Source organism: Panthera pardus, unplaced genomic scaffold (assembly GCF_024362965.1).
Source record: "Panthera pardus isolate Hobbes unplaced genomic scaffold, ASM2436296v1 HiC_scaffold_13, whole genome shotgun sequence".
Classification (NCBI taxonomy): domain Eukaryota; kingdom Metazoa; phylum Chordata; class Mammalia; order Carnivora; family Felidae; genus Panthera; species Panthera pardus.
Window position 1 is genome coordinate 50,467,162 of NW_026526688.1, and position 24,622 is coordinate 50,491,783.

The 24,622-nt window shown below is 34.4% G+C and overlaps 1 protein-coding gene across 9 annotated transcripts in view; it reads left to right on the forward strand.

Annotated features, from left to right (window-relative positions):
* HMBOX1 (homeobox containing 1) overlaps nucleotides 1-24,622 on the forward strand; it is a 192,942-nt gene that overhangs the window by 54,398 nt on the left and 113,922 nt on the right. For all 9 annotated transcript variants that reach the window (XM_019440899.2, XM_019440900.2, XM_019440901.2 and 6 more), the window contains exon 2: nucleotides 20,334-20,413. In XM_019440899.2, coding sequence (XP_019296444.1) covers nucleotides 20,391-20,413 — 23 coding nt within the window. In that variant the 5' untranslated portion in view covers nucleotides 20,334-20,390. The remainder of the gene's footprint in view (nucleotides 1-20,333; nucleotides 20,414-24,622) is intronic.

A 24,622-nucleotide genomic window follows, 5' to 3' on the forward strand; every position in this document is an offset into this window, starting at 1 on the left:
GTCATTCCATAATTTTCTTCCGCTAGCCTATTAAAATATATTTATGTTGCCCCCCCCCTCTGTGTTTTATGTTTCCAGTTCTTTCTACCTTCATCCTTTTTCATTCCTCTAATTTTTCCTCTTTTTAACTTCAACAATTTGGGTTGCAGGGGAAAAAACCTGGCACTTAATCAAGAACATGATCTCATTGCTTTCAATGGCTTAGAAAAGAAACATTTTAAAGCAGTTGAAAGATTTCACTTTGGAAAGTAGGTACTGCATAACTAAGTGTGTTGGTTCCCAGCAGAGCCTTGAGTAACCTCTTTCCAGCCATCCTCATGTTTTTTCTCTTCTACTTCCTGTTCAGTGAGCAATAGCCTAGGTTTAAAAAAAAAAAAAAAAAAAGGCCAGTAAGACTTTACTTCTGGCTCTCTTGCCAGGGTATTGTTTTCTGTTCTTTCACTCTTCTGCATAATACTTGTATATTTTTGTAGCATAATGTTTCTAGGCTTCATCACCTATATAGACATAGAATATAATTGTTAGTTCCCTCCTGCTCACACAAGCCCCCCAGCCCTTTTCAGAGTTCCCTTAGGTATTTTGGGGAGTCTGAGTGGAATGTAACATGTGTTCAGGAACATGAAGTGAATATTCTTTTCTTACAGCTTACTTGGGAAGTCCATCCCCCTCAAGCCACCCCAATGTGGTACCTTTTCACTGCCACTGCTGCTGGGTCTTCCGTGAGGGGTAGTAGCTAGATTCTGTTTGGTGCTTTCAGAGCTGCCAGCCTTCAGAGTACCCAGGAGTGCATGACTGAATTAGAGAGTTCTCCCTACTTCCCATCTCTGTACGCTTTGTCCCCAAATCCCAAAGCAGCAGAGTTTGTGCTCAGAGTTTCAGTCTCTCTTGAAAAGATTTCTTATCTTTTCCATCTATCCTTTTATTTCTGGGCTCAAAACCAGTTCAGAGAGCCAGATGGAAAAAGATATCATGCCATTTCTCCCATTAGCCTTTATTTCATCTCACTCTCCTTTGCTCACCCTCTCGCCCTTCTCTAAATTCCTGCTGAAATTTGCATCATCCATGATAGTTGCTGAATTCTTAATCATACTTGGAATCAGCTCAGTCAACCTGTTACTTCTTTAAAAACTGGTTTCACTTGCTACAGAATTCAAAAGATACAAAAATATGTCCAGTGAAAAGTCTCTTAGTACTTTCATCCCACAGGTGTCAAGTTCCCCACCTTGGGGGAATCAGTATTACCAGTTTCTTCTGTTTCCTTCTAGAAATTCTTTATGTGTGTATAAATAAATCGGTATAGTTAATGTATATATTCTTCCCCACTCTCCCCCTTCTTCACAAATGACATGTTTGCTCTGCTTGTCCTTGTTCTATTCACTAGAAGACTGTTTTGCATTAGCAATCAAGACTTTGCTTATTTTTTAATGGCTGCATTGCATGGTTATATAATAACTTATTTATCTTGTCCCCTAATGTTGGATATTTAGGTTGCTTCTAATCTTTCTCTATTACAAGTAATGCTGCAGAGAATAACATTTAACATAAGTTATTTTACCCATCTATATCTGTGGGGGGGTAAATCCCCAGAACTGGAATTGCTAGGTTAAAGGTTATGTAATTTAGAACCTGCTGCATTTTCAGTTACTAAATTCTTAGGAGTTTGTTTTTGATTTCTAGGTTATATTCTAGACTCCTCCTTTAATGAGCTGTGTCACTACCTCATTTTATTTGGTGATTGCTCAGGTAGTACCCAGGAATCATAAAGAAGTGGACCAGGTAAGGAGAAAAAAAAAATTGTTTTTGTTTTCATACTTTTCATAGAGATAAAAGTACAAAGAATTATTTCTCTATCCTGGAACAAACCTTAGTATAAGCTTGGTGATGAATGGCAGCTGATATTTAGTGTCTAAGTAGGGACTGTGCTGAACTGGAGGGTGCATGCCTTATATGAAGGGGGACAGTGCAATTCAACTCCAGCCAATTGTTGGCACACTAGGTATTACAAACTTAGTGGTGACTCAGTGGTGACAGATGCTGCAGTTTTTTTCTTTAATTCAGAAGGCTTCATATTTATATTCTGTCTCCTAACGTCAAAATTCCATGTAGACCAAACAAAATCCATGGGATTGATCCAACTTGCTAAGCCTCCAGTTTATGCCCTCCACTGTTGCACATACAGAGGTAGCTTATTTGGTCTATTTCTCCAGCTCTGACTCCCACATTTTCTGGTTCTTCATCATCTGCTATCAACTAGATACTGCCTCTGGGTGTTCTGTTGATTCTTAAATATTCAGTTCTGGATATCATCGTTTTCTATTTTCTTAAATCTTTATTTGAAACTTCCTTCACCCTTGAGGACAACATACAGAATCATGAGATTTAATATCTCATTTCTATTCATTTAGTTGCCATATCCCATGACTCCAGCAAGCATTTTCTATTTTAGAGGTGTAAAACTTTAGCAGGCAGGATCAGAAAACACTGATATTCATTGTTCTTTCCATGATCTCTACCAGAATTCTTTCTAGATTTTGGTCATTATTTGAAGGGACTGGGAGGATATGATCATAGATGTTAATAAGTATTCAAATAAAACTTAGCCAGGCTGTAGTCGTTCATGGCAGCATTTTGAATGTGTTTTGTTCAGTGAGGTATTGGAAGAGGAATTAATACCTTGAGCCAAAGTCCCCAGACACTGATGATTCCCATTGGATCAAAAACTGTTACCTACGTAGTTCATATTTTTGTATTCCATGTTCCAGAATTTCCTACTAGAGAGTGTTATACAATTGTTAATATTACCTCTTCCCTCCCTTTTGTCATAGACTTCGATTGCCCCCATCCCAGTCAGATGGTTAGAAACTACTGCTCTTGATGTTTTTTCTCAAGTAGTTTGTCACTTATTCATACTTAGAGTAATTGAAAGGTTATTTGGAGGCACTATAAAAAAAAAAAACAACTAGATTTGGGAGGAAAACTCTTGGGACAGTGAGTCCTGACAGTTACTGGGGAGAAGCAAGCGTTGTCCAAGCAGTTCTTGGCTGAGAGCTGTCTGTCTAGCTCTCCATTTCTGCATGCTCACAAAACTACTTTCTCATGGTATAGTTTTCCAAATAAACTCCCCTACTAGAAAGCAAGTGTTCTCAATACCAGCCATTACATTGTCTTTCTGATAGTCTCCTTAAATTAGTTTTCTCTTAGGTTACACTAACCTTTTTGAAAGATTGATGGTTCATACTGACAAAGGAACAAGGGAGCTAACCTTTCCAAGTGCCTACTTTAGGTTTTTTCTGTATTTTATTTTAGTCCTCATAGTGACCCCTTGAGGCAGATATCACTGTTTACAGTTCGCGGAGGAGGAAACCAGGGGTTAGCAAGGTTAAGACATTTGTACAAGACCAAACTGTTACCAAGTTGTAGAACCTTAGCTTTCAAACACATAACCATCTTGCTCCAAGTCTCTTATTCTTTGTATTATTCCATTTTATTCCCAGTTTTGAATTTTAGAAAGATTGTTTTGTTAACTATGTATCACAAGAATGGAGATAGGCAGGACAGTTGGAAACCATGGTATTAATGCAGCAGAAAAAAGGTTTCAAGTACGAGAGAGAAAGAAGGTCACAGATAAAAGAGCCTGGTAAGAGAGTAATTGAAATGTTGGTTTAGCATATACTTGTGTGTTCTTTTAGTTTACCATATAAAGAGTGGATTTTTCAAGCTATAAATTCCAGTTTAAAATGACAACCTATCAATTATATGTTGAAACTATTAACACTTAGTATTTGGGGATATGGCATAAAGTATAAATCAGAATCTTAAGACTGAATCATTCTCTGTCCTTTGTAGAGATTTTCTTTAATATGAATGTGCTTGATAAGTATTTTTAAATCTCTACTTTTATTTATATATTAATTCATATAAAAGAAGTAGTAAAGAGCACAGGATTTAGCATATTTTTTTATGCTGGTTAGCCATAATATAAAAGAATGTAAAACTCATTTGAATCTGGAAATTATTCCAAAGATTGAACAAGTTTTGCCACTTATAATTAGATATGAATCCATTGTACAGAGAGTGCTTTTTGAGAGCTAGTTGTATTTGGTAGCGTATAATAAATAATTTAAAATATTAATACTGTATATTTGTATCGTGCATTATACTTTGTTACTGAGGTTTGAGAACTCATGAGTTTGTCAGTAGATATCTGAGGAAAATAATTCAGAATAACAGATCTGAAATATAAAGAGATTATAGCAAATAAAATTTAGATAATCCATTATGATTCTGGAGTAGAGTACATGATCTTGTTGGGAATGGCCAGGTCATGGGGAACATAAAAGAGCAAAAGAAATAGGGAAAATGAGATGGTATCTGCAGCCCCCCAGGTTTTTAAAGATGAGCATGAGAAAGCTCTATGCTCCCTAACTCAGGTGGAGAGCCTTTTCTAATGACTTGAAGTGCTATTCAGATCTGTTCAGTCAGGCAACACAAAATGCAAGGCTCTGAAATAACTATAGACTGGGAATGCAGGAAGTAAAAGAAACTGCAGCTGTCCTTTAGTGTTGTAAGTATTGGGATGAAACATAACTTGGCTCCTTGGAATTTGACTTCAAGTTCAGTTGTAAAACATAACCTGATTGGCTACCTCCTTATTTTGAATTATATATTAGCATATCCTCCTGAGATGTGGAAGGTAAAAACACTTCTCCGCTTCTCTTGCAATGAAGAGCATATGAATTCCCTCATCCTCTGCCTTTATATCCTCCTTTTAGCACTCACCTCCTAATAAATTGACAAGAGGATGCTTCAAAGCTAGTCATAAGAGTAGTTGATGATGCTCTCTAAAGTCAATTTAATGGATGCTGGGAATGCCCCAAAATAACATTTCTATTAACCTGTTGTTGATATTATCAGAAATTTCTACCATTACTGATTCATGCTAAGTTTCCTATTAAATTGAGTCATCCCTAGTGAAGCTACTGATTTAATTTCTATCTAGCCAAGATAATATTTAGTATTTTTAATAGAAATTTTCAACTACAGGTTCCTCTTTGATCTGGGCCTCCTGGTAGCTCCCACTTCTCTGATTTCATGTTCTATTGTTCATGCAACTCTAGCCACGCTGTCTTCGGTGCTGTTCTTTGAACATGATAGACAGTTTCTGCCTCAGGGTCTTGATCTTAAATGCTTTCTCCCCTTTATCTACATGGCTTGCTTCCTAACTTCATTCAGGTCTTTACTCTGATTTAACTTTCTTGCTGAGGCTTTCTCTGAGCACCCTATTTAAAATTGTAACCCCACCACCCACAATCCCTAAATGCTTTCCCAGCTTTATTTTTCTCTGTTGTACCTACCATGATTTAAATACTGTATGTTTGACTTTTTTTTAAATTTGCCTGCCTTTCACCACAAGAATGTAAGCTTTATGTGAATAGGGATTTTGATCATTGCTGTATTTCCCAGTGTAATTTCTCACATGTAGTAGATGCTCAGTAAATATTTGTTGAAAGCATAAATGAATACAAGGTACTGCAGGATTGAGCATAAAAAGAAGTGCCTATAGGGAAAGTGAATACCAAACAATTATCTCGTTGTGTAGTTTTTCTTATGTTGTTTCGCAAAATATAATGAATTTTATTAATCCCTTTCCAAGAAATACTTGCCCAGGACCAACTATGGACAGCTTCTGTTGGCATGTTTATAACAATTCTGAACTCAACAAAACCTTTAAATGACACGCATTTATATAGACCCTAAGTTTCTAGAGCACTATGTTGGATTTTTTGCACTAACCTGGGAGTCAGGGTTTCTGGCTCCTATTATCTGATTTTTGTTTTCATCTGTAAATAGAGGTGATTGGAAAACACTAACATCTGGTCTAGCTTAATCTAAGATTTTATGATTTACTTCATTGATTTACTTCATTGTATGATTTTATGATTTACTTTACTTAATGAAATCCTTTATGCCAATTCTATAATGATTTCATTTATTAAACTTTGGAAAACTGCTGGGATGGGGAAATGCAAAAATGGGAAGAAAATATTGAATCTTTCAGAAATGCAGAACCACAAGGGTTTGCTCTGGAGGTTGTTTATCAGTATGTTATATCCTTTGCCTGCAAAAGAAAATAGAGGCTTCAAAGCCATATGAATGTTTGAGCCGTGGATCAAGGCATGTGAATTGGTTCTGTGAGTAAATCGTTATATTTTAACATCAAAATACTCTGGATGTGTGTCAATAGGGATTTTTTTATGTATTTGTTTTAGTCCAGGGGGTAGTTCCATTTTTGAATGATACTACACAAACTTTAAAAATTATTTATAATGAGGGCACCTGTGTGGCTCAGTTGGTTAAGCCTCCAACTCTTGATCTCAGCTCAGGTCTTGGTCTCAGGGTCGTGAATTCAAGCCCCGTGTTTGGTTCCACACTGGATATGGAGCCTACTTAAAAATATATATATGATGATGATAGACTTTGCCTTCAAAATAAGTCTTCCTGTTGTAGTGAAGTAGAATTCTACCAAATTTACTTTCAATTATGAATAAGATTACTCAGCTTAGAGTATTGATTGGTATGGGAAATAATAGGAAATATTTTGGATGACATTATTCTCAAAATTGTCTTTATGCCTAGATGTTATATTTTATACACCAGGTATGGCATTGCCATATTAATTCTTTCTTGTTCTCTGGCACTGTGGTGTTAGAGTTCTTGCTTGTTCTCTAACCTAGTAGTTTCCAAGCAGCATTACCTCCAGGAGCTGTTTAAAAGTATTCTTGGACCCCTACCCTCAATTATTTGGAATCAGTAGGTACAGAATTGGCTAGGGATTCTGTGCTTTTAATTCTGATGCATGGCACAGTTTGGGAACACCTGTCCTAAACTGACGTGGTACAATATATTTGTACTGCAATTCAGTAAGAATGAAGTAGGATCATGTGTAACTTAACATTAACAACCCCATGAGATTCAAACACCCTGAGACTTTCATAGTAAGGAATGCAAAATAGTATAATATAAACAGTATGATAATAAATGAAAACAGCTTCATGTGTTTTGAACTCAAGTAAATAAAATCTGGAACTACAACTCTTTCAGATATAAATCCACAAGAAAGTGTTATCTAAACCGACTGTAATATAAAGGTGCTTCTGGTTGGAGTCCAGTACATTTGAGGCCACATATAAAGGCAGAGAGGTTGGCTCAGCCTCTGACTTAAGCATATCCTAACATTTCACAGCATAGTTAAATAGAGTTTACTAGTGACCTTCTATTAACAATGTATATTTTTATTTTCAGGTTATATAATTATTTTAGAATGGAGAAATGCAAGTAATATTTTGAAGGTAACATCAAAAACCACCATATATCTTAAAGTAATCAAAACCTTTAACTCCTATATTAGACGACCATAGTAAATTCTAGAGGGCATGTGGCAGTCATGTGGCTTTTCTGATTAATTGTGTTTATTGATAATGCTTCAACATCTAACAGTGAAGTATAGTAGCCTAGAGACTCCTTCCAAGAAGCTATAAAAAATATGAATGTTCTACCCTCTTCTGTCTATTCATGAGTTAGTTCAACAAATAACTGTAGTGCCTGTTGTGTTCCAGATACTGCTTTAGGAGCTGGTACAGATAATAGGCAATCGTGACACAGATAATAGACACATACGATAAATATATAACATGCTGATTAATATTGGTCATATATATTAATCATATATATTAAAGATTAATATTTGCTTAGAAGAAGAAGCAAAAGTGAAACTATTTTGCTTTTTTGTTAAAAAAAAAAAACCTGAGTTTAGGAAAGGGAAGTTTGGCGTAAAAAAGAAGCCTGATTCAGTTAACATCATAGATATTTAATCACTGCTTCATGAATGAATGTGTGGAAACTTTTTTTTCTGCAAATTTAGTACACACAAAATTGACTTGGTAATGGAAAAAAGTAATATTGTTTTAGGTCTAGTACCGGAAAACCTGTATCCTGCTCTGATTAGGCTCTTTGCAAAAGTGTTGTGTCAAATTTGGGGAGCCACTTTTTAAGGGAAGTCAGGATAATGACAAATGAGGAAACCATGTCAAACTGGAATCAGGACTGGGAATACTTAGCATGGAGACTCTTTGCAAGATTCTGCAGATAATTTAAAAGGCTGCCTTGTGGGAGAGAAAAGGTAAAACTTAGTCTGTATTGATTCAGCCAGATGAGTGGATTGAAGTTCTAAGAAACAGTTTAGAATTTTATAAAAGGAAGATCTTTATCAGCAAAACTCTCCATTAAACTTCCCTGTCACTGGAAATGTAAGAAAAGCCACAAGAGTATATATAGGTCTTTAAAAATTTGACAAATAGCATATGTAATAATTATTTTGGAATAAAAATGTCCATGGTATACAATATCCTTTAATCCTGAATCATAATGAGTAAAACTTGATGTAAATACTAGATTTTTTTTTTAGTGGTGTGTCTGTTGTTGAACTTGTTGCATGGTACCTATCACAATGAAACATTGCCCCAGAAAAATGATAAAAAATTGTATCCCTAAACTTATACTTGCAGAAAGATGGAGCCCAACACAAGTACTTATAGTACAGTTCTAATAAGAAAAGGGAAGTCCCATTAGTTTATTGACGTTGGGCAAGTAGTGTCTTGTCTTAATTCCCTACCTCAGGGAATTGTGAGATTAAATGAGTTTGTATTTGTAAAATACTTAACCAGTAAGTATTTGGCCCAGGGAAGTAAACATTAAATAGTGGTAGTGGTTGTTATTTACAGTTTTAAACTACCTAGAGGCATTATTTGAGAGATTAGTATTCTAATCTAGATGAGTTAATTTGCAATATCTGTGGTTCTGTTTTCCTGTAGTCACCAAGCATTCTTCACTGCAGAACTCTGCAAATTGCCTCTCAAATCACAGCTAAATGTAGTAAATCCTCATTTACCCAACATTGTTCAGGGGGAAATTGTTTAGCATAAGTGAAACACCTTCTGATTAACTTCCTAAAATGTAAACTTTTAACCATTTTCAACTTTTGAAACAAGTGTAACACATACTTTCCTGCCTTTTTAAAACAAAGACCCTAAACATGACTTTAATTTTTTGATGAGTTAGTGTTATGTGTATCTATAATTAAATAGTTGTTGTCATTTATTTTATTTTGTTCTTCTCAGGCAGCTGTCATTTTTTTTCTGTGGTAAAGCCTTTTTAAACACTCCCAACCACTTTCTAATTTTCTGTGTCTAATCTGTTCTGGATTTGGAAACCAGATATTCAGGCTTGCTAAGAATTGTATGTTAAAATGATTAAGATGTCTGGAATTCACTTGAAAATAATTAACAACTCCCCTCCCTTCTTAATTATTCAAGCTGGGTGATGGGCACTTGAGCATTTATTACTCTGTTCTAACTGCCCTTGTACATGTTTGCAAATTGTCATAATAAAAGTATTTTAAAACGACCATTAAAAAAGGAATTGTATGGTAGCTATATGCAGGTCTAAGTATATTTATTTCTTAATTTTTATCTTTATAAGGATTTACAGGAAACTTAACAGTATTTATCTTTGGACAGAAGGACTGAGAGCTAAGGGAAAGGGATGTTCACTTTAGAAGAATTTAAGACCTTTTTTAGCTGTGTGTGTGTGTGTGTGTGTGTGTGTGTGTGTGTGTTTACTGTATATCTAGTCAGGAAGGAGGTTCACTTTAGTAAATTCTTTGAATTCACAATCTGTAAATTGAAAATACTAACAGCATCTAACTTGCAGAAACATGAGACTTGTGTACCTCTGTATTTTAACATATTTTTTGCTTTATTTTAAATAGTTTAAATGGTAGCACTGGGTTCTGTGTGAGATGCTGAAAGAGCAGTAAAAAGAGCTCTGTAATGGCTGTTTTAAACTTTTGAGAATTCATGTTTGGTATCCAAATCTGGGCTTAAAGGGTCACTAATTGATGTTTGCAATGTCCCCTGTCATCTCTCCTCTTGATTGCTTGCTTACTGCCTGTGGTACAGCTAAGCTAACTCTTCACTCTTTCTTATGCTTTGCTTTCTTCCTAAAGCCTTACACTCCTTGTTTCTTTCTTTCTTCCTTGATTTAAATATTCTGTCCTTTCTGTGTTTACTATTATTGAGTGGAACATACAAGCTGAACCGCAAAGTATAAATTCGATTGTAAATTGCCACTGGATGTACTGGATTCACAATTAAGCTTTACCTGAAGGTGGGGAGTATAAATTGTTGCCTTTTTGGGAGGCAATTTGACAAAACCTAGCATCACTTAAAATGTACATATTCTTTGTTATAACAATTTTTCTGCTGGGAAATTATCATAAAGTTATAGTCACTCTTGTATTAAGATGTATGAAGAAACTGAATGGTGTCTGAGTGGAAGAGGAAAAGGAGTTTGGAGTAAGAGGCAGACTTACCGTTTATAGTATAGGTCTTCTGAAATTCACCTTTTCCTTTACCTTCTACAGTTACTACTTTTTATGTTAAAGAGAAAATGTAGGGTAAAAAAAAAACAACAAAAACCTTTTACCACCTGTGGATTACACAGCATCTACAGGTTCTTATTCCTAATGGATTTTCTGGATTTTATTTTTCTTCAAGGGTCAACAATGCTGATAGTAGGCTTCTTCATTGCTCAACTTGACTTTGTGTAGTATTTTGATAACCCTAAATTAATCATTTGATAATTGAGTCCATTTCTGATATTAGGAATTTTTATAATTTTATTACATAAATGTGGGTGTATGTGTATCTATTGCATAGATGCATTTATCCTTCCTGATCATATTCCAAATACACATACCCGTCCTTAATCCCAACTCCATTATCTGTTGACTACCTGTTTTTCTATGTTCAGGTACTTAGGTATGTGTCTATGTATGTATATAGGTATACACACTGACATAAGACATACACATACAAAGTGATTTTTTGGTTGTGGTTTCTTTTTTTTTTAAATCTTTTTAATGTTTATTTTTCATAGAGAAAGAGAGAGAGAGAGAAAATGAGTGGGGGAGGGACAGAGAGAGAGGGAGACATAGAATCTGAAACAGGCTCCAGGCTCTGAGCTATCAGCACAGAGCCTGATGGGGGCTCCATCTCACAAACAGTGAGATCATGCTCTGAGCTGAAGTCAGTCGCTTAACTGACTGAGCCACCCAGGTGCCTCTGTAGTTTCTTTTTCTTTAAGCCTGATCATATTATACTCATTTGATTGCATTTTACTTTTTTTTCAGTCAACAACTGCATTGTGCAGATCCCCACCAAGTCACTTAGTAAAACTGATTTATTCTTTTTAATGATTGCATTGTGTTAATTGATCAGAGTATATTGTAATTTATTCAGCCATTCCTGTATTGATTGAAACAACTCTGCTTAGGGCGCCTGACTGACTCAGTCAGTAGAGCATGTGACTCTTGATCTCAGAATTGTGAGTTCAAGCCCCACATTGGTCATAGAGCCTACCTTGAGAAAGAAAGAAAGAAAGAAAGAAAGGGAAGAAAGAAAGAAAGAAAGAAAGAGAGAAAGAATACTGTTTATACAGACAAGAAATTGGAAAATAAGTGACAGTAAACATCTTTGTATGTATTACATATGATTACTTTTATTTCTGTATGATAGATTCCCAGAAATTGGACTGGTAGGTTACAGGGAGAAGGAAGTACTTTACCTTTTATACATGATACCAGATTTCTTTCCAAAAATGGGGCACCTGGGTGGCTCAGTTAAGTGTCTGACTCTTGATTTCTGCTCAGGTCATGATCTAACTGTCGTGGGATTGAGCCCTGCCTCATCAGGCCTTGCACTGAGCTGCGGAGCCTGCTTAGGATTCTCTCTCCCTGTCTCTTTGCCCCTCCCCTGTGTGCTCTTGCTCTCAAAATAAATAAACTTTAAAAAATACACAAAAGGATGTCCTAATTCATTTAGATGATAAAATATGACAGTACTTTCTTGATGAGATATTATCAGTCTTCTACATTTTTGCTAAAGTGCTGTCTCATTAGAACCACTTAATTGTTATTTCACTTTTAGTAAGTTTGAGTATTTTTTATAAACTTTATAATTTGAATCTGCTCTGTCTCTACATGTCAAATATTTTTTCCAGTTTAATTGCTTAGTTTGTTGATGCTTTTTTCACTTTTTATGTCTAAGAAATTTTGAACTTTTATGTCTGCCTGTCTCTTCAAATTTTTGCTCTTTGTTAAGATTGTTTAAAAGACATATCATCTTATAAATTTTACTGTAGAATGTGTTGCTGTGATTTATTTTTTTCACTTGTTCTTCTTTATCCTACCTGGAGCTCTTTTTTTTTTTTTTTTTTTTTTTAATAAATAATGTAAGATAAAGATCTATTTTTTTTTTTTTGCTTGATAACCAGTTTTGTAATGATCATTTGAGAAAATAATTTATCCTTTACTGCAGAAGTAGAATTTAACTTCTGACTTGTACATTTTTTCATATGTGCTGGAATCTATATTTAAGGCTTTTATTCTGTTCCACTCATCTGTGTGTCTATTCTTAAACCAGTGCCATATTGATTTGATTATTGTCTTTTGAATGTATTTTGATACATATCATTAAAGTCTATTTTTAGTTTTCTCCTTTTGCTCAGGTTTTTTGGTGATTCTTGGACTTTTTGCTTTATAACTTTAAGTTCCTGTTTTTAAATTAAAAAAAAAAAAACAAATCTTTTGGCATTATTTCTCAATACGGTCATGTATAAATATTGGGAAAAAGTACTGTGAATGAAATATTTTTCCCATTATTTTTGTATGTGTTAGTTTCTAAACTAGAGAATTTTTTTTATTTTTTTATTTTTTATTTTTGAGAACTTTTTAAAATTTTAACTGTATTGTATCATACCTCTTATTGATAATTTACTTTTATTTCAATTTTCTTTTACTATAATTGCTTGTATTTTCTTTTTTTTTTTTTTTTTTTTTTAATGTTTATTTATTTTTGACAGTAGAGAGACAGAGCATGAGCGGGGGAGGGGCAGAGAGAGGGAGACACAGAATCCGAAGCAGGCTCCAGGCTCTGAGCTGCCTGACGTGGGGCTCGAACTCACGGACCGTGAGATCATGACCTGAGCCGAAGTTGGACGCTTAACTGACTGAGCCACCCAGGTGCCCCTGCTTGTATTTTCTAAGTATTCCATCAGGTCATTAACAAAAAGGTATTTTGTCTTTCATTCTGATATTATGCCAGTTAATTCATTTTCGTGTCTTAATTAGTTCCTATAGTCTTTAAGTCATTGTTGAATTTTTTTTTTTTAATTTTTTTAACATTTATTTATTTTTGAGACAGAGAGAGACAGAGCATGAACGGGGGAGGGGCAGAGAGAGAGGGAGACACAGAATTGGAAGCAGGCTCCAGGCTCTGAGCCATCAGCCCAGAGCCCGACGCGGGGCTTGAACTCGCGGACCGTGAGATCGTGACCTGAGCTGAAGTCGGATGCTTAACCGACTGAGCCACCCAAGCGCCCAAGTCTTTGTTGAATTTTAAAGGGGTTAGTGGGCTTCCTGTTCTAATCCCTAATTTAATTAATTTTATTTATTGATTTATTGAATGAGTAATGATTCAATGATTCATATGATTAAAATAATAAAAATTAACTGTGAATAGTCTCCTTCCCATCTTTTCCCTAATCGTTTCACTTCCCACCCTGTACTCAAAGTAACCACAGATCATCAGATTTCCATATAGAAGCAAGTTCTTGATCTATACATAAACACACATACCTCTGTACAATGTATGTACAAATTTATTGTATGTTCATATAACCTTAATTTTATTTGAAATGGTTATCGTGTTTTGCTATATATGATACTACTGTTCTTTTTTTCAGAAATGCTTAATTTTTTTGTTTTATTTTTTTCCATAGAGCTTTATTAAAAAGCTGAGGGGCACCTGGGTTGCTCAGTCAGTTAAGTATCCTCTTGGTTTCTGTTCAGGTTATGATCTCACAGTCGTGGGATCAAGCCTCACATTGGGTTCTGTGCTGAGCATGGAGCCTACTTGGGATTCTCTCTCCTCTCACTCTGCCCCTCTCCCCTGCCAGTACTCTTTCTCTCTCTCAAAATAAATAAATAAACATTTAAAAAATGGTTGCTGAATTGTATCAAATGCTTTTCAGCATCTAATGATACGATGATATGATTTTTTTCTCCTTAATTTGTTGATGTATTAGATTATGTTGATTAAAAAAGAACCACTTGTATTTCTGCAATAAATTATAGTAGTATATTATTTTTGACATGTGCCTGGACTCTATTGTCTAATTTTATTTTTTTAAATTTATAATTACATTTAATTTTTTTTAATGTTTATTTATTTTTGAGAGAGAGAACACATGTGTGCAGACACAAGTAGACTGCACTGTCAGCACAGAGCTCAACGTGGGACTTGATTTCATGAACCCTGGGAGATCATGACCTGAGCTGAAACCAAGAGTGGGATGCTTAACTGACTGAGTCTCCCCGGCGCCCCTAGAATCATATTTAACTTTAAAGTGAAATCAGTTTATGGGTATATTTTATGTACTAGTACCTTTATTAGATTTTTGCATTGAGTTATTTTTACTTGATAAAATGACTTGAAGCATTTTTTGTATTTTTCTGTGGTTTACTATTATTAGAATTATGTTTTTTTAAAGATTAAGAATCTACTGAGAACCCAGCCCAGTGTTGATGTTTTTCTATAGTAGATTTTTAATTACCTTTAATTTATGGTGTTTTGTTCTACTCAATTCATTTCTCCTGGGTCAATTTTGATATTTTCTATTTTACTGGGAAATCATCTTCTCTTTCAGGTTTTGAAATGAATTGCCATGAAATTGCATTTGTCTTTTTAAAATTTGTCTTGTTTTCTTAATTATCTCCTATACTTGTGGTTGTATTTCTCTTTCATTCTGAATCTTGTGAGTTTTCACTCCTCTTGTTCCCTTTTTTTTCCACCCACTCATCAGACTCTGATTATTTAATCATCTTTCAAAGAGCTACCTTTTCGATTTATTTATGTTCTCTATAAAGTCTTTACTTCTTATGAATTTTAAGTAATATCTCTTAATTTCTTCTTCCTAATTTATTTTGATAAATTTTGTTTCTTTTCTCATTTCTTTTTTAAGTGTTTTTCTCTCTTGCCTTTTAAAAATATTAAAATTCTTTAAGGCCATAAATTTACTTCTGCATATAAATTTTACTGGATCACATGGGTTTTAATTATGATTTTATTTATGTATTGTCATAGCTTACCACATAGAGCATAATTTCCCTTTTGATTTCCTAATTGATCCAAAGATTATCTAGGGTCATAGGTTTTAAGGAAAGATATCGTAATTTTTTTTTGAAAATTTTAAGGTATATATCTCTGAAGTTAATTAAAACTTTCATTATGACCATGTTTATGATAGGTCATGGTAGTGAACATAGGAAAATCTGTTTTTGGTTAGAGGGTTACAAGGTAGCTTTTAAAAATCATGTTAATTGATACTATAATTAAATTTATATTCTTTCCAACTGTATTTGTCTATTCTAAAAAGTATACTGAAATTACTGTATATTTCTATTTTTAAAAATAAATTTATTAAAGTTCTAGCAAATTTTGCTTTCTTACCTGCTATGTTATTTTGTGTATACAAGTTTGTAACTCTTATATTTTAATCATAAACTGTATATTTTATAATTATATACTCTTTCTCTTTATACTGATAAGTACTTTTGACATTAAAATTATACCTTGACTGATACATGTTTCTCTGCAGTTACCTGAAAACAAAATACTCTTTTCCCCCAAAAGATGCTCATTGCTTTCCTTGCCGGCTCCTTGACCTTGAAGAGATGAGACTTTTAAGGGTACTTTTATTTTCTGCCCCTCTTCTTTTTTTCCCTTGAGCCTCTTCTTCCTTGTGAGATCTTGGAAGTATTTTTACTTCTGCTTACCTTCATCTCACCTGTCTACAACTCTTTTACTTTGTATAGTTTAAAAATTTATTAAAATTTCTTTTATGATATAGTGTTTTTGTTTCAGGAGTCTTTATCATACAAGTTATACATTCCTAGACATTTGGTTATTATTTAAATGTGTATTATATAATAGAAACTGGAAGTTTCATTGCTTACAGTATTATCCTTTCTCTTCATCTTCCCTATTACCACATCTCTTATTCTGGTTTGTTTTTTTCTTAGAACCTTTTCTTAATTATTTTTCTTAATTGGGATGCCTGAAAAAATACATTCTCTGAAGTTTTACATATTTACAAATTTTTTTCACATACCAAATGTAAGCTTTGTTGGTACAGAATTATTTTATCTTTGTCATCTGAGAATGTTCTTCAACACACACTCTCTCTTTCTCTCTTTTTAAAGTACAAAAGATGAAGAGTCCAATGAGGAGCTGAATCTTTAACTTTTATAAGTTACTTGCTTTTAATTTTATTTTTATTTTTTTAGAAAGAGACAGAGCATACACAGGAGACAGGGACAGGGGAAAAAAGAGAATCTTAAGCAGGTTCCATGCTCAACCTGACGTGGGGCTCAGTCCCACCACCCTGGGATCATGACCTGAGCCAAAATCACCAGCTGTGTGCTCAACTGACTGAGCCACCCAGTGGCCCCCTAGGTTACTTGCTTTTTAGAGCTGAATGTGATCCAGTATCCATGAATTTTTATCCTTAAAACCTTCTTAAGCTCAGATTTCTTATGCTTTAAGTTTTTTGAGTATAGTTGATACACATGTTACATTAATTTCAGGTATACAACATAGTGATTCAGCATCTCTTAATGTTATGCTATGCTCACCACAAGTGTAGCTACCACCTGTCACCAAACAGTGCTTTTGCAATATCATTAACTATAATCCATATGCTGTACCTTTTATTCCCATGACTTATTCATCACAGAATAGGAAGCTTGTATCCCACTTTCCTCCCATTTTGCTTATTTATCCCTTCACCTCCCTTCCCTCTGGCAACCATCAGTTTGTTTTCTGTTATTTATAGGTCTGATTCTGATTATTCTTTGTTCACTTATTTTTTAGATTCCATACGTGAGTGAAATCATATGGCATGTGTCTTTTTCAATCTGACTCATATCTGACTCTCTGGGTCAATCCATGTTTTCTCAGATGGCAAGATTCCATTCTTTTTTATGGCTGAGTAATATTGCATTGTATGTATATGCCACATTTTCTTTATCCATTCATTTATCAGTGGACACTTAGGTTGCTTCCATATTTTGTCTATTCTAAATGATGCTGTAATAAACATAGGGGTGCATATATATTTTTGATTTATTGTTTTTTATTTTATTTGGGCAAATACTCAGTAGTGGAAGTACTAAATCATAAGGTATTTCTATTTTTAGTTTTTTAAGAAACCTCCATGCTGTTTTCCATAGTGGCTGCACGATTTTTACATTCTCACCAGCAACGTACTGGTTTCATTTTCTCCACATCTTTGTCAGTGCTTGTTATTTTCTGTTGGTTTTTTTTTTTGATAGTGCCCTTTCTAATGGCTATGATCTTAATATACATCTTTATTTAATTATTAAACTCATTTTTAAAACAAGGTGTAAAAAAATCTGTCTTCTATGTAGAGGGGGATTTGTGACAATGAGCCTGAAAGTAGAGAACTCATAGCACCATACTTGCTTGCTTTTTTAGAATGTTTTAGTTCTATTTATTTTATTTTATTTTATTTTATTTTATTTTATTTTATTTTATTTTATTTTATTTTATTTTATTTTATTTTATTTTATTTTATTTTATTTTTTTCTTTTTAACTTAGAGAACACACGAGCAGAGGAGGGGCAGAGAGAAAGGGTGAGAGAGAGAATTCCAAGCAGGCTCTGTACTGTCGGTGTGGAGCCTGATGCAGGGCTTGAACTCATGAACCGTGAGATCATGACCTGAGAGATGTTTAACCGACTGAGCCACCCAGGTGCCCCTAGAATATTTTAGTTCTACTGAATATTTTAAACCCATTTATATCTATAATATGAATGACATAAACGCAGTGATTTGCAGTTACACAAGTCTGTATCAGTAACTTTATATCAGTTTCCTCACTTGTGAAATGACAATCTTTGGTGATTTACTTCTGAGATTGTCTGATTCAGTTGTACCGTGGTCCTCATACTTGCATAATAAAGGTCAGTCAGGATTGTTGTGAGGCATTTGCCAGCCCTCTGAAGATTGTGGAAGGATTCCCTTTCTAGTCTGTATATTCCTCACGTATACATGTAAAAGGCCGTCAATAAAGGTCTATTTAATCCCTAAACATACCTCATAGTCTCCTTTAACTGTTCCTTCTCCCCAAAATCTTTCCTCCACGGATTCTCACACTTCTCTTCACACTTTGGTTTGGTGGAAGTCTTATTCTAATCTTCAGCTAACAGCTGAGATCTCACTCTAAGAAGTCTTCCCAGTTCTCTGTAGCCTAAAATAATCTCTAAATTGTTACTCTCAGAAAACTTGTATTTTTAGTCTTATCATATTATGCATGTTATTATAGAGGTAGGGGTGTGTGTGTGTGTATAATTTTTATTTGACATTCTCCTATAGTTTAATATGCTCCTGCATTACTGGGGTCTTATCTTACTGTTATGATTTTCTGCCTATCTCAGGGCAAGTAGGTATTTAGTGTATTTTTTTAATGTCTATTTATTTGAGAGAGAGAGAGAAAACGAGCAGGGGAGGGGCAGAGAGAGAGGGAGACACAGAATCTGAAGCAGGCCCCAGGCTCTGAGCTGTCAGCACAGAGCCCGACGTGGGGCTTGAACTCAAAAACCGTGAGATCATGACCTGAGCCAAAGTCAGACACTTGACCGAGTAACCCAGGGGCCTCAGAATTTAACATATTTTAACTGGATTTGAGCAAGAATGAAAAGTGTATATTGACCATTAATCAGTTTTGTGGCTTAGTTTTGATATTTTTACAATCAGCAGCATTTTCAGTAGGTTTTCTTTGTACTTCTATTTTTTTTTAGGACAGGTATTTTTTAAGTCAGCAAGAAAATTAACCACAACAGGAACTTCATTAAAGCTACAATTCAGGATATGCAAATATGAAAGGTTTCTAACTTTACCCTGTACATTTCGCATATATCATTAGTCACTGTTAGACACTTTGGTCTTGCTTAATATAATTCAGTGCTGAGTGTGTATTTTAGTGTGAGAGTTTTGACATCAACATTTTTAACTTTCGTGTAATTTATAATCTTAACTTTGAGTTAATGGAAATTGTTGCCTCTTTAGATTGTGGTTTGAAACTGCTAATAAGTCCAATCAGTAATACATGATCTTTAGCTTCTAAACCATGAATAGTAGATTTCATTTTTTGTTAAAATCTATGTCTAAACTGAAAGGGGTCGAAGGGTCTGAATGGTGAATAAAAGCAGTAGAATGCTAATCAGAAGATAGAAGTACTAAACTCCCTCTATTAATTTACATTGTGTTCAGTAATCTAAAGCAACATGCATATTAGTCTCCTTTTTAAATTGGTAATAGCCCCTGCGACTTGAGAGTTTGTGAAGTGCTTCATGACCACCATTTAAAAAAATGTGTTAACTTCTATAGCTCTTCAAGGTAGTTATCAATCATCCCTGTTTTATAGATGCAGACATTGAGACTTAGAGAAATTAAGTCACTCAAGATTTGGCTAGTAGTTAAATAAGTACTAAAATACATGGAAGTATACCCCAGAATTTATTCCACAGTTAAAACCTTTAGCTGCAATCATGGGTTTTTTGCTTTAGAGGATTCTACATAAATGCACTGATACTGTTATCAAAAAGTTGTCTTGAGGGGTGCCTGGTGGCTTAGTTAAGCATCCAACTTCAGTTCAGGTCATTATGTCAGGGTTCATGGGTTCGAGGGTTCAAGCCCCACGTTAGACTCTTCACTGACAGCTCAGAGCCTGGAGCCTGCTTCAAATTCTGTGTCTATCTGCCCCTCCCTGCTGTGCACACACTCTCTCTCTCTCTCAAAAATAAACATTTTTTTCTTCAAAGGCTTGAATGTCACAATAATATATATGTTCCGTCACAAGTTTAAATGTTTCCCTGGGTGATGTCTGATAACAGATTAAATTTCAGGGGTATGATTTTCATTACTTTTTCCAAGGTAATAATTTTGAAAGCTATCAATAATATTTTTTTATTTTTAAAATTTGCTTCAAACCAAGGTTTCACTTAAAATTACAAAATAATTTTTAAAACGTGGCTACCTGATGTTGACTGTTAATATCTTTACGATATGTAATTAAAATTTTTATTCAACATTTGATTACCAAGTATTTCTGAATTTTCTGTCTTTATTCTACAGAATGATAAATAACGCTGATCATCTCTAGAAAGGATATTGATTCACCTCATGTAAAGTATGCTCAGTTCCTTTCCAGTGGTGTAAGTATCTAGTCCTTTTCTTAATTTTATCTCTTAATTGTTTTAATAAAGTGAAGAAATCATTATGATTATGATCCAGAAATGACAGCAGTCATTTGTAGAGTTGAAAGAATTTTTTCATAATCATGTGGAAAGGAATGAATTTTCAAATTACCTTTCTCTTCTGTTTTCAACTTTGAAGTCTGACATTAATTTTCAACTTGAAACTACTCTACTAATTATTTCAAACTGTTTAATAGCCTAGAAACTTCCAAAATAGATGGCTAGCTACTATTCGATTCCTTGTGACAAGCAGAATATTGGAAGCATGTTACTTTAACACTGCCTTTGTATGCAGACTCCTAAGCACCTTAGCCATTTTCCTTTACCTACTGGAGATAATGTAGTTAAGTCTATTAGCTAATGTCATTGGTAGCCTTTCTTTGGAGTCAGGCAAAAAATACAAATTGAGATGGTGGTATTATGTTGAGAGTTTTTTTTTTTTTTTTTTTTTTTGTGCTAGGATATGAACTGTAACCACTAGTTCATATTAAATAGGCCTCTGAATAAAAGTATTCCGGGAATTTCAGATATTAGAGAAGATAAAGTATCTATTAGCTCATTAAGTGGATCTTTGAAGTCTAATGCAGAGTGCCTTTAGCATAAGTATTTTCTAAAATTTGGTGTAGTCTATGTTTCGATTAAATTCCTTCCGTTTTGTTTGACAGTTCTCTAATCCAGTAAGTAGACATTAACATAGATTTTCTTTATTATTTAGGTTTTTCATTAAAGTTTTTTCCTGTCTCATTGACTCTATCACATATCGAAAAGTCTCTGGAATAGGCCCAAGTGATGTAAACTGTAGCCTGAATTTTTGGTAAATAGCTATGTCTTTGGGAAATGGCAAGGCACTGCATTGCTTTGGGACTTAATTTCCTTTTTTTTTTAATGATATAATTGCTGATAGCTATTTTTAATAGCCATTAGAATGTAAGCATCATGAGGTGAGGAGTTTTTGCCTGATTAGTTCCTTGTTGCATCCTTTCTTCCTTGTATAAGGTCTGACACATAGGGCATATTCAGTAAATGTTAGTTGAATGAATGATTTTTCTCTAAATAGTGTCCAGATTTCTGATTCCATACCTAGTTTATATTTCCTTCTATAAACTTGCATGTTTTTACTTGAATTTGTTTCCCCAAACATGTATGAGGTGGCTACAATAAAAAATGTCATCTTAATGATAATTTAAAAGTAATTATTGTAAAGTGTGATTGGCACAGTGAAATATAATTTTGTTTCTCTCAAAGTCTTTTTATATATGAAAGAACTTTTTTATACTGTTGTCTTTTTTATACTACTTTTTTATACTTTTTTTTATTGTTTTGCTTTAGTCAGTTCTCCTATTGGTTTGAATTATAGAATCATCTTAACATACTCAATCCCCAAAATCTTCATTTCTCACTTATTCTCACTTCCTGTCATTTTTAAACTTTAAGACTTCCACTCCTTTGATGGTAATAATTATGAAAGAAGTTAATGTGCCATAAATACTAAGAAGGGCCTGAGTACATCTTTAGTTGATGAATATTATGATTAGAATGTGTTAGATCATCATGTGGTAAATACCATGTATGCAAAACAAAAGTAACTTATGACTAGATCATATTTTGCTTACTCATTCTAGATGAAAAGATAGCAGAATCAAACTGAAGAAAATGCTGTTATTTAATAAAATCTTATTAACTGTTAATGCTTTACAAGCAAGGTAGTAATGTCATTTTTGCACAGGTGATTTCAAGATTAATCATTTGTGGATGGTTTAACCTTCTTTGCTTTGTATGTTTGTAGAATTTAGGTTTTTTTAAAAAATATATTTTTTTAACGTTTATTTATTTTTGAGACAGAGAGAGACAGAGCATGAACGGGAGAGGGTCAGAGAGAGAGGGAGACACAGAATCCGAAACAGGCTCCAGGCTCTGAGCTGTCAGCACAGAGCCTGACGCAGAGCTCAAACTCACGGACCGTGAGATCATGACCTGAGCCAAAGTCGGACATTTAACCAACTGAGCCACTCAGGCGCCCCTGTAGAATTTAGTTTAAGAAAGTGTTCTGGACCTCATGGTTATCTAAGAAGGGTTTAGGTGCATATCCAAGTAGGGATAAAATTTATTATAAAATAGGTTTACTATTATGGTCTGATACAGTATCGTCTTTTAGAGTATCCGTTTATGAACTGAGCCATAATTCCTGAATTTAATTGTTCTTTTCTGCTTTAAACATTGTGTTACTGCAGTGTCAAAATTCTTCTCACATCATTTTCAATTATTGTTGGCCTGAGTCTGCATTCAGATTAGTAATTTAAAGTGAAAGATACTCCTTATCCTGTGAATAGTATTTGTGCTACAGAAGAAAATTAATTCAGTTTTTACACATTATCTTTTTTTCTGCTTATAAAAGAATTGCTGGTATTGTGGACATAGATGAACTTTGTAGGTCATTTACTGCCATAATTTCAGGATTACGTGCTTTAGGTAAATTATAAGAAACAAAGTGTAGAAATGACAGAATGTACCTTTGTTAATGCACATTGAAATACTATTCTTGATATCTAAGAAAACTTCAAATCTTGGCATTTTCTCAGTGAAACATAGTACCTTCAGTGTTATATGTAGGATTTGATCCTGCTCATCATGCCATTGTTATTCTACTCTATAGTGATCATACCTTCCATTCTAGCAATTGTAGATCTTTTTACATTAGGTATATCTTTGTACTAGGGACCTCTTTTGGTGCAAGGCACAAACATCTAATTTAAACAAACTTTGGGAGGAAATTTAAGCTCTTACATCACATACAGTAAGAGCAGAGATATAGCAGTGTCTCAGGAATTGCTAGAACAAAGAATATGAACACTGCAGAGCTTTCCCTTTTGCTCTGCATTTCCTGCTATGTCTGCTTTATTCTGCTACAAAGTGGCTTCTTCCACAAGGTGAAGAATGTACCAAACTAATGTCTTCCTGCAACTGAGCACAGTTAGAGTGACTGTCCATCTTCCTGCTGGTCTAACCTAAATATTTTGAATAAAGCAAGACTTGACTTCCTTGTGTACCTACCCCTGTGATTGGAAACAGTGAGGCATTCTAGGCAGACAAAATAATACACATTATCTCCTTTTCTGGCTGTTATCTCCTTTTATGGCTTTTGGGATAAAAGTGTTTCCCATAGTCAGTTAATCTGAAATTACCTAAAATACTAAATTGTTTTAGATTCTGTGTGAATTGTTAGTTTTGATATTTCCAATACAAGCTTTAGGATGGATTCTTTTCAGTAATTGGTTAAATTCACATAAAATTTATTTTAGTTTTATGCTAACATACAGACTGCTGCTCCATACAGAGAAAGGTTTGAAGAATTATATACAGATACTATTGTATTGATTGATTTTTTTTTTTTTTTTTTTTTTGGTCCATATAATAAAACAGTTCTTGAAGTCTCATTTAAGTAAGGTCAGTTTTGGGGGCACCTGGGTGGCTTAGTCGGTTGGGTGTCTGACTTCGGCTCAGGTCATGATCTCACAGTTTGTGAGTTTGAGTCCCACCTCAGGCTCCATGCTGACAGCTTGGAGCCTGGAACCTGCTTCAGATTGGGTGTCTCCTCTCTCTCTGCCCTTCCCCTGCTTTCACTCTGTCTCTGTCTCTGTCTCTGTCTCTGTCTCTGTCTCTGTCTCTCAATTAAAAAATAAAAAAAATTAAATTAAGGTCAGTTTTGGGGTACCTGGGTGGTTCAGTCAGTTAAGTGTCCAACTTCAGCTCAGGTCATGATCTCGCAGTTCACGAGTTCGTGCCCTGTCAGGCTCTGTGCTGACAGCTCAGAGCCTAGAGCCTTCTTCGGATTCTGTGTCTCCCTCTGTCTCTCTGCCCCGCCCTCACTCATAATGTCTCTCTCTCTCTCTCTCTCTCTCTGAAAGATAAATAAAATATTTTTAAAAATTTTAAGTAAGGTCAGTTTATGAAGTATTTTGAAAGCATTAAGACTGATGTTAGCAAAGGACAGGCCTACTTTATTTACAATAGAAAAGAATGGTGTATGGAAACCTCAGCCTATCAAATCAGTAAATTAAGGGGTCAGTTTTTTGGATTACTAAAGGGATTGGGCAGTCAATCTTTTATTTTTTAATTTAATTTTTAATTTTATTTCCAGTATAGTTAACATGCAGTGTTATATTAGTT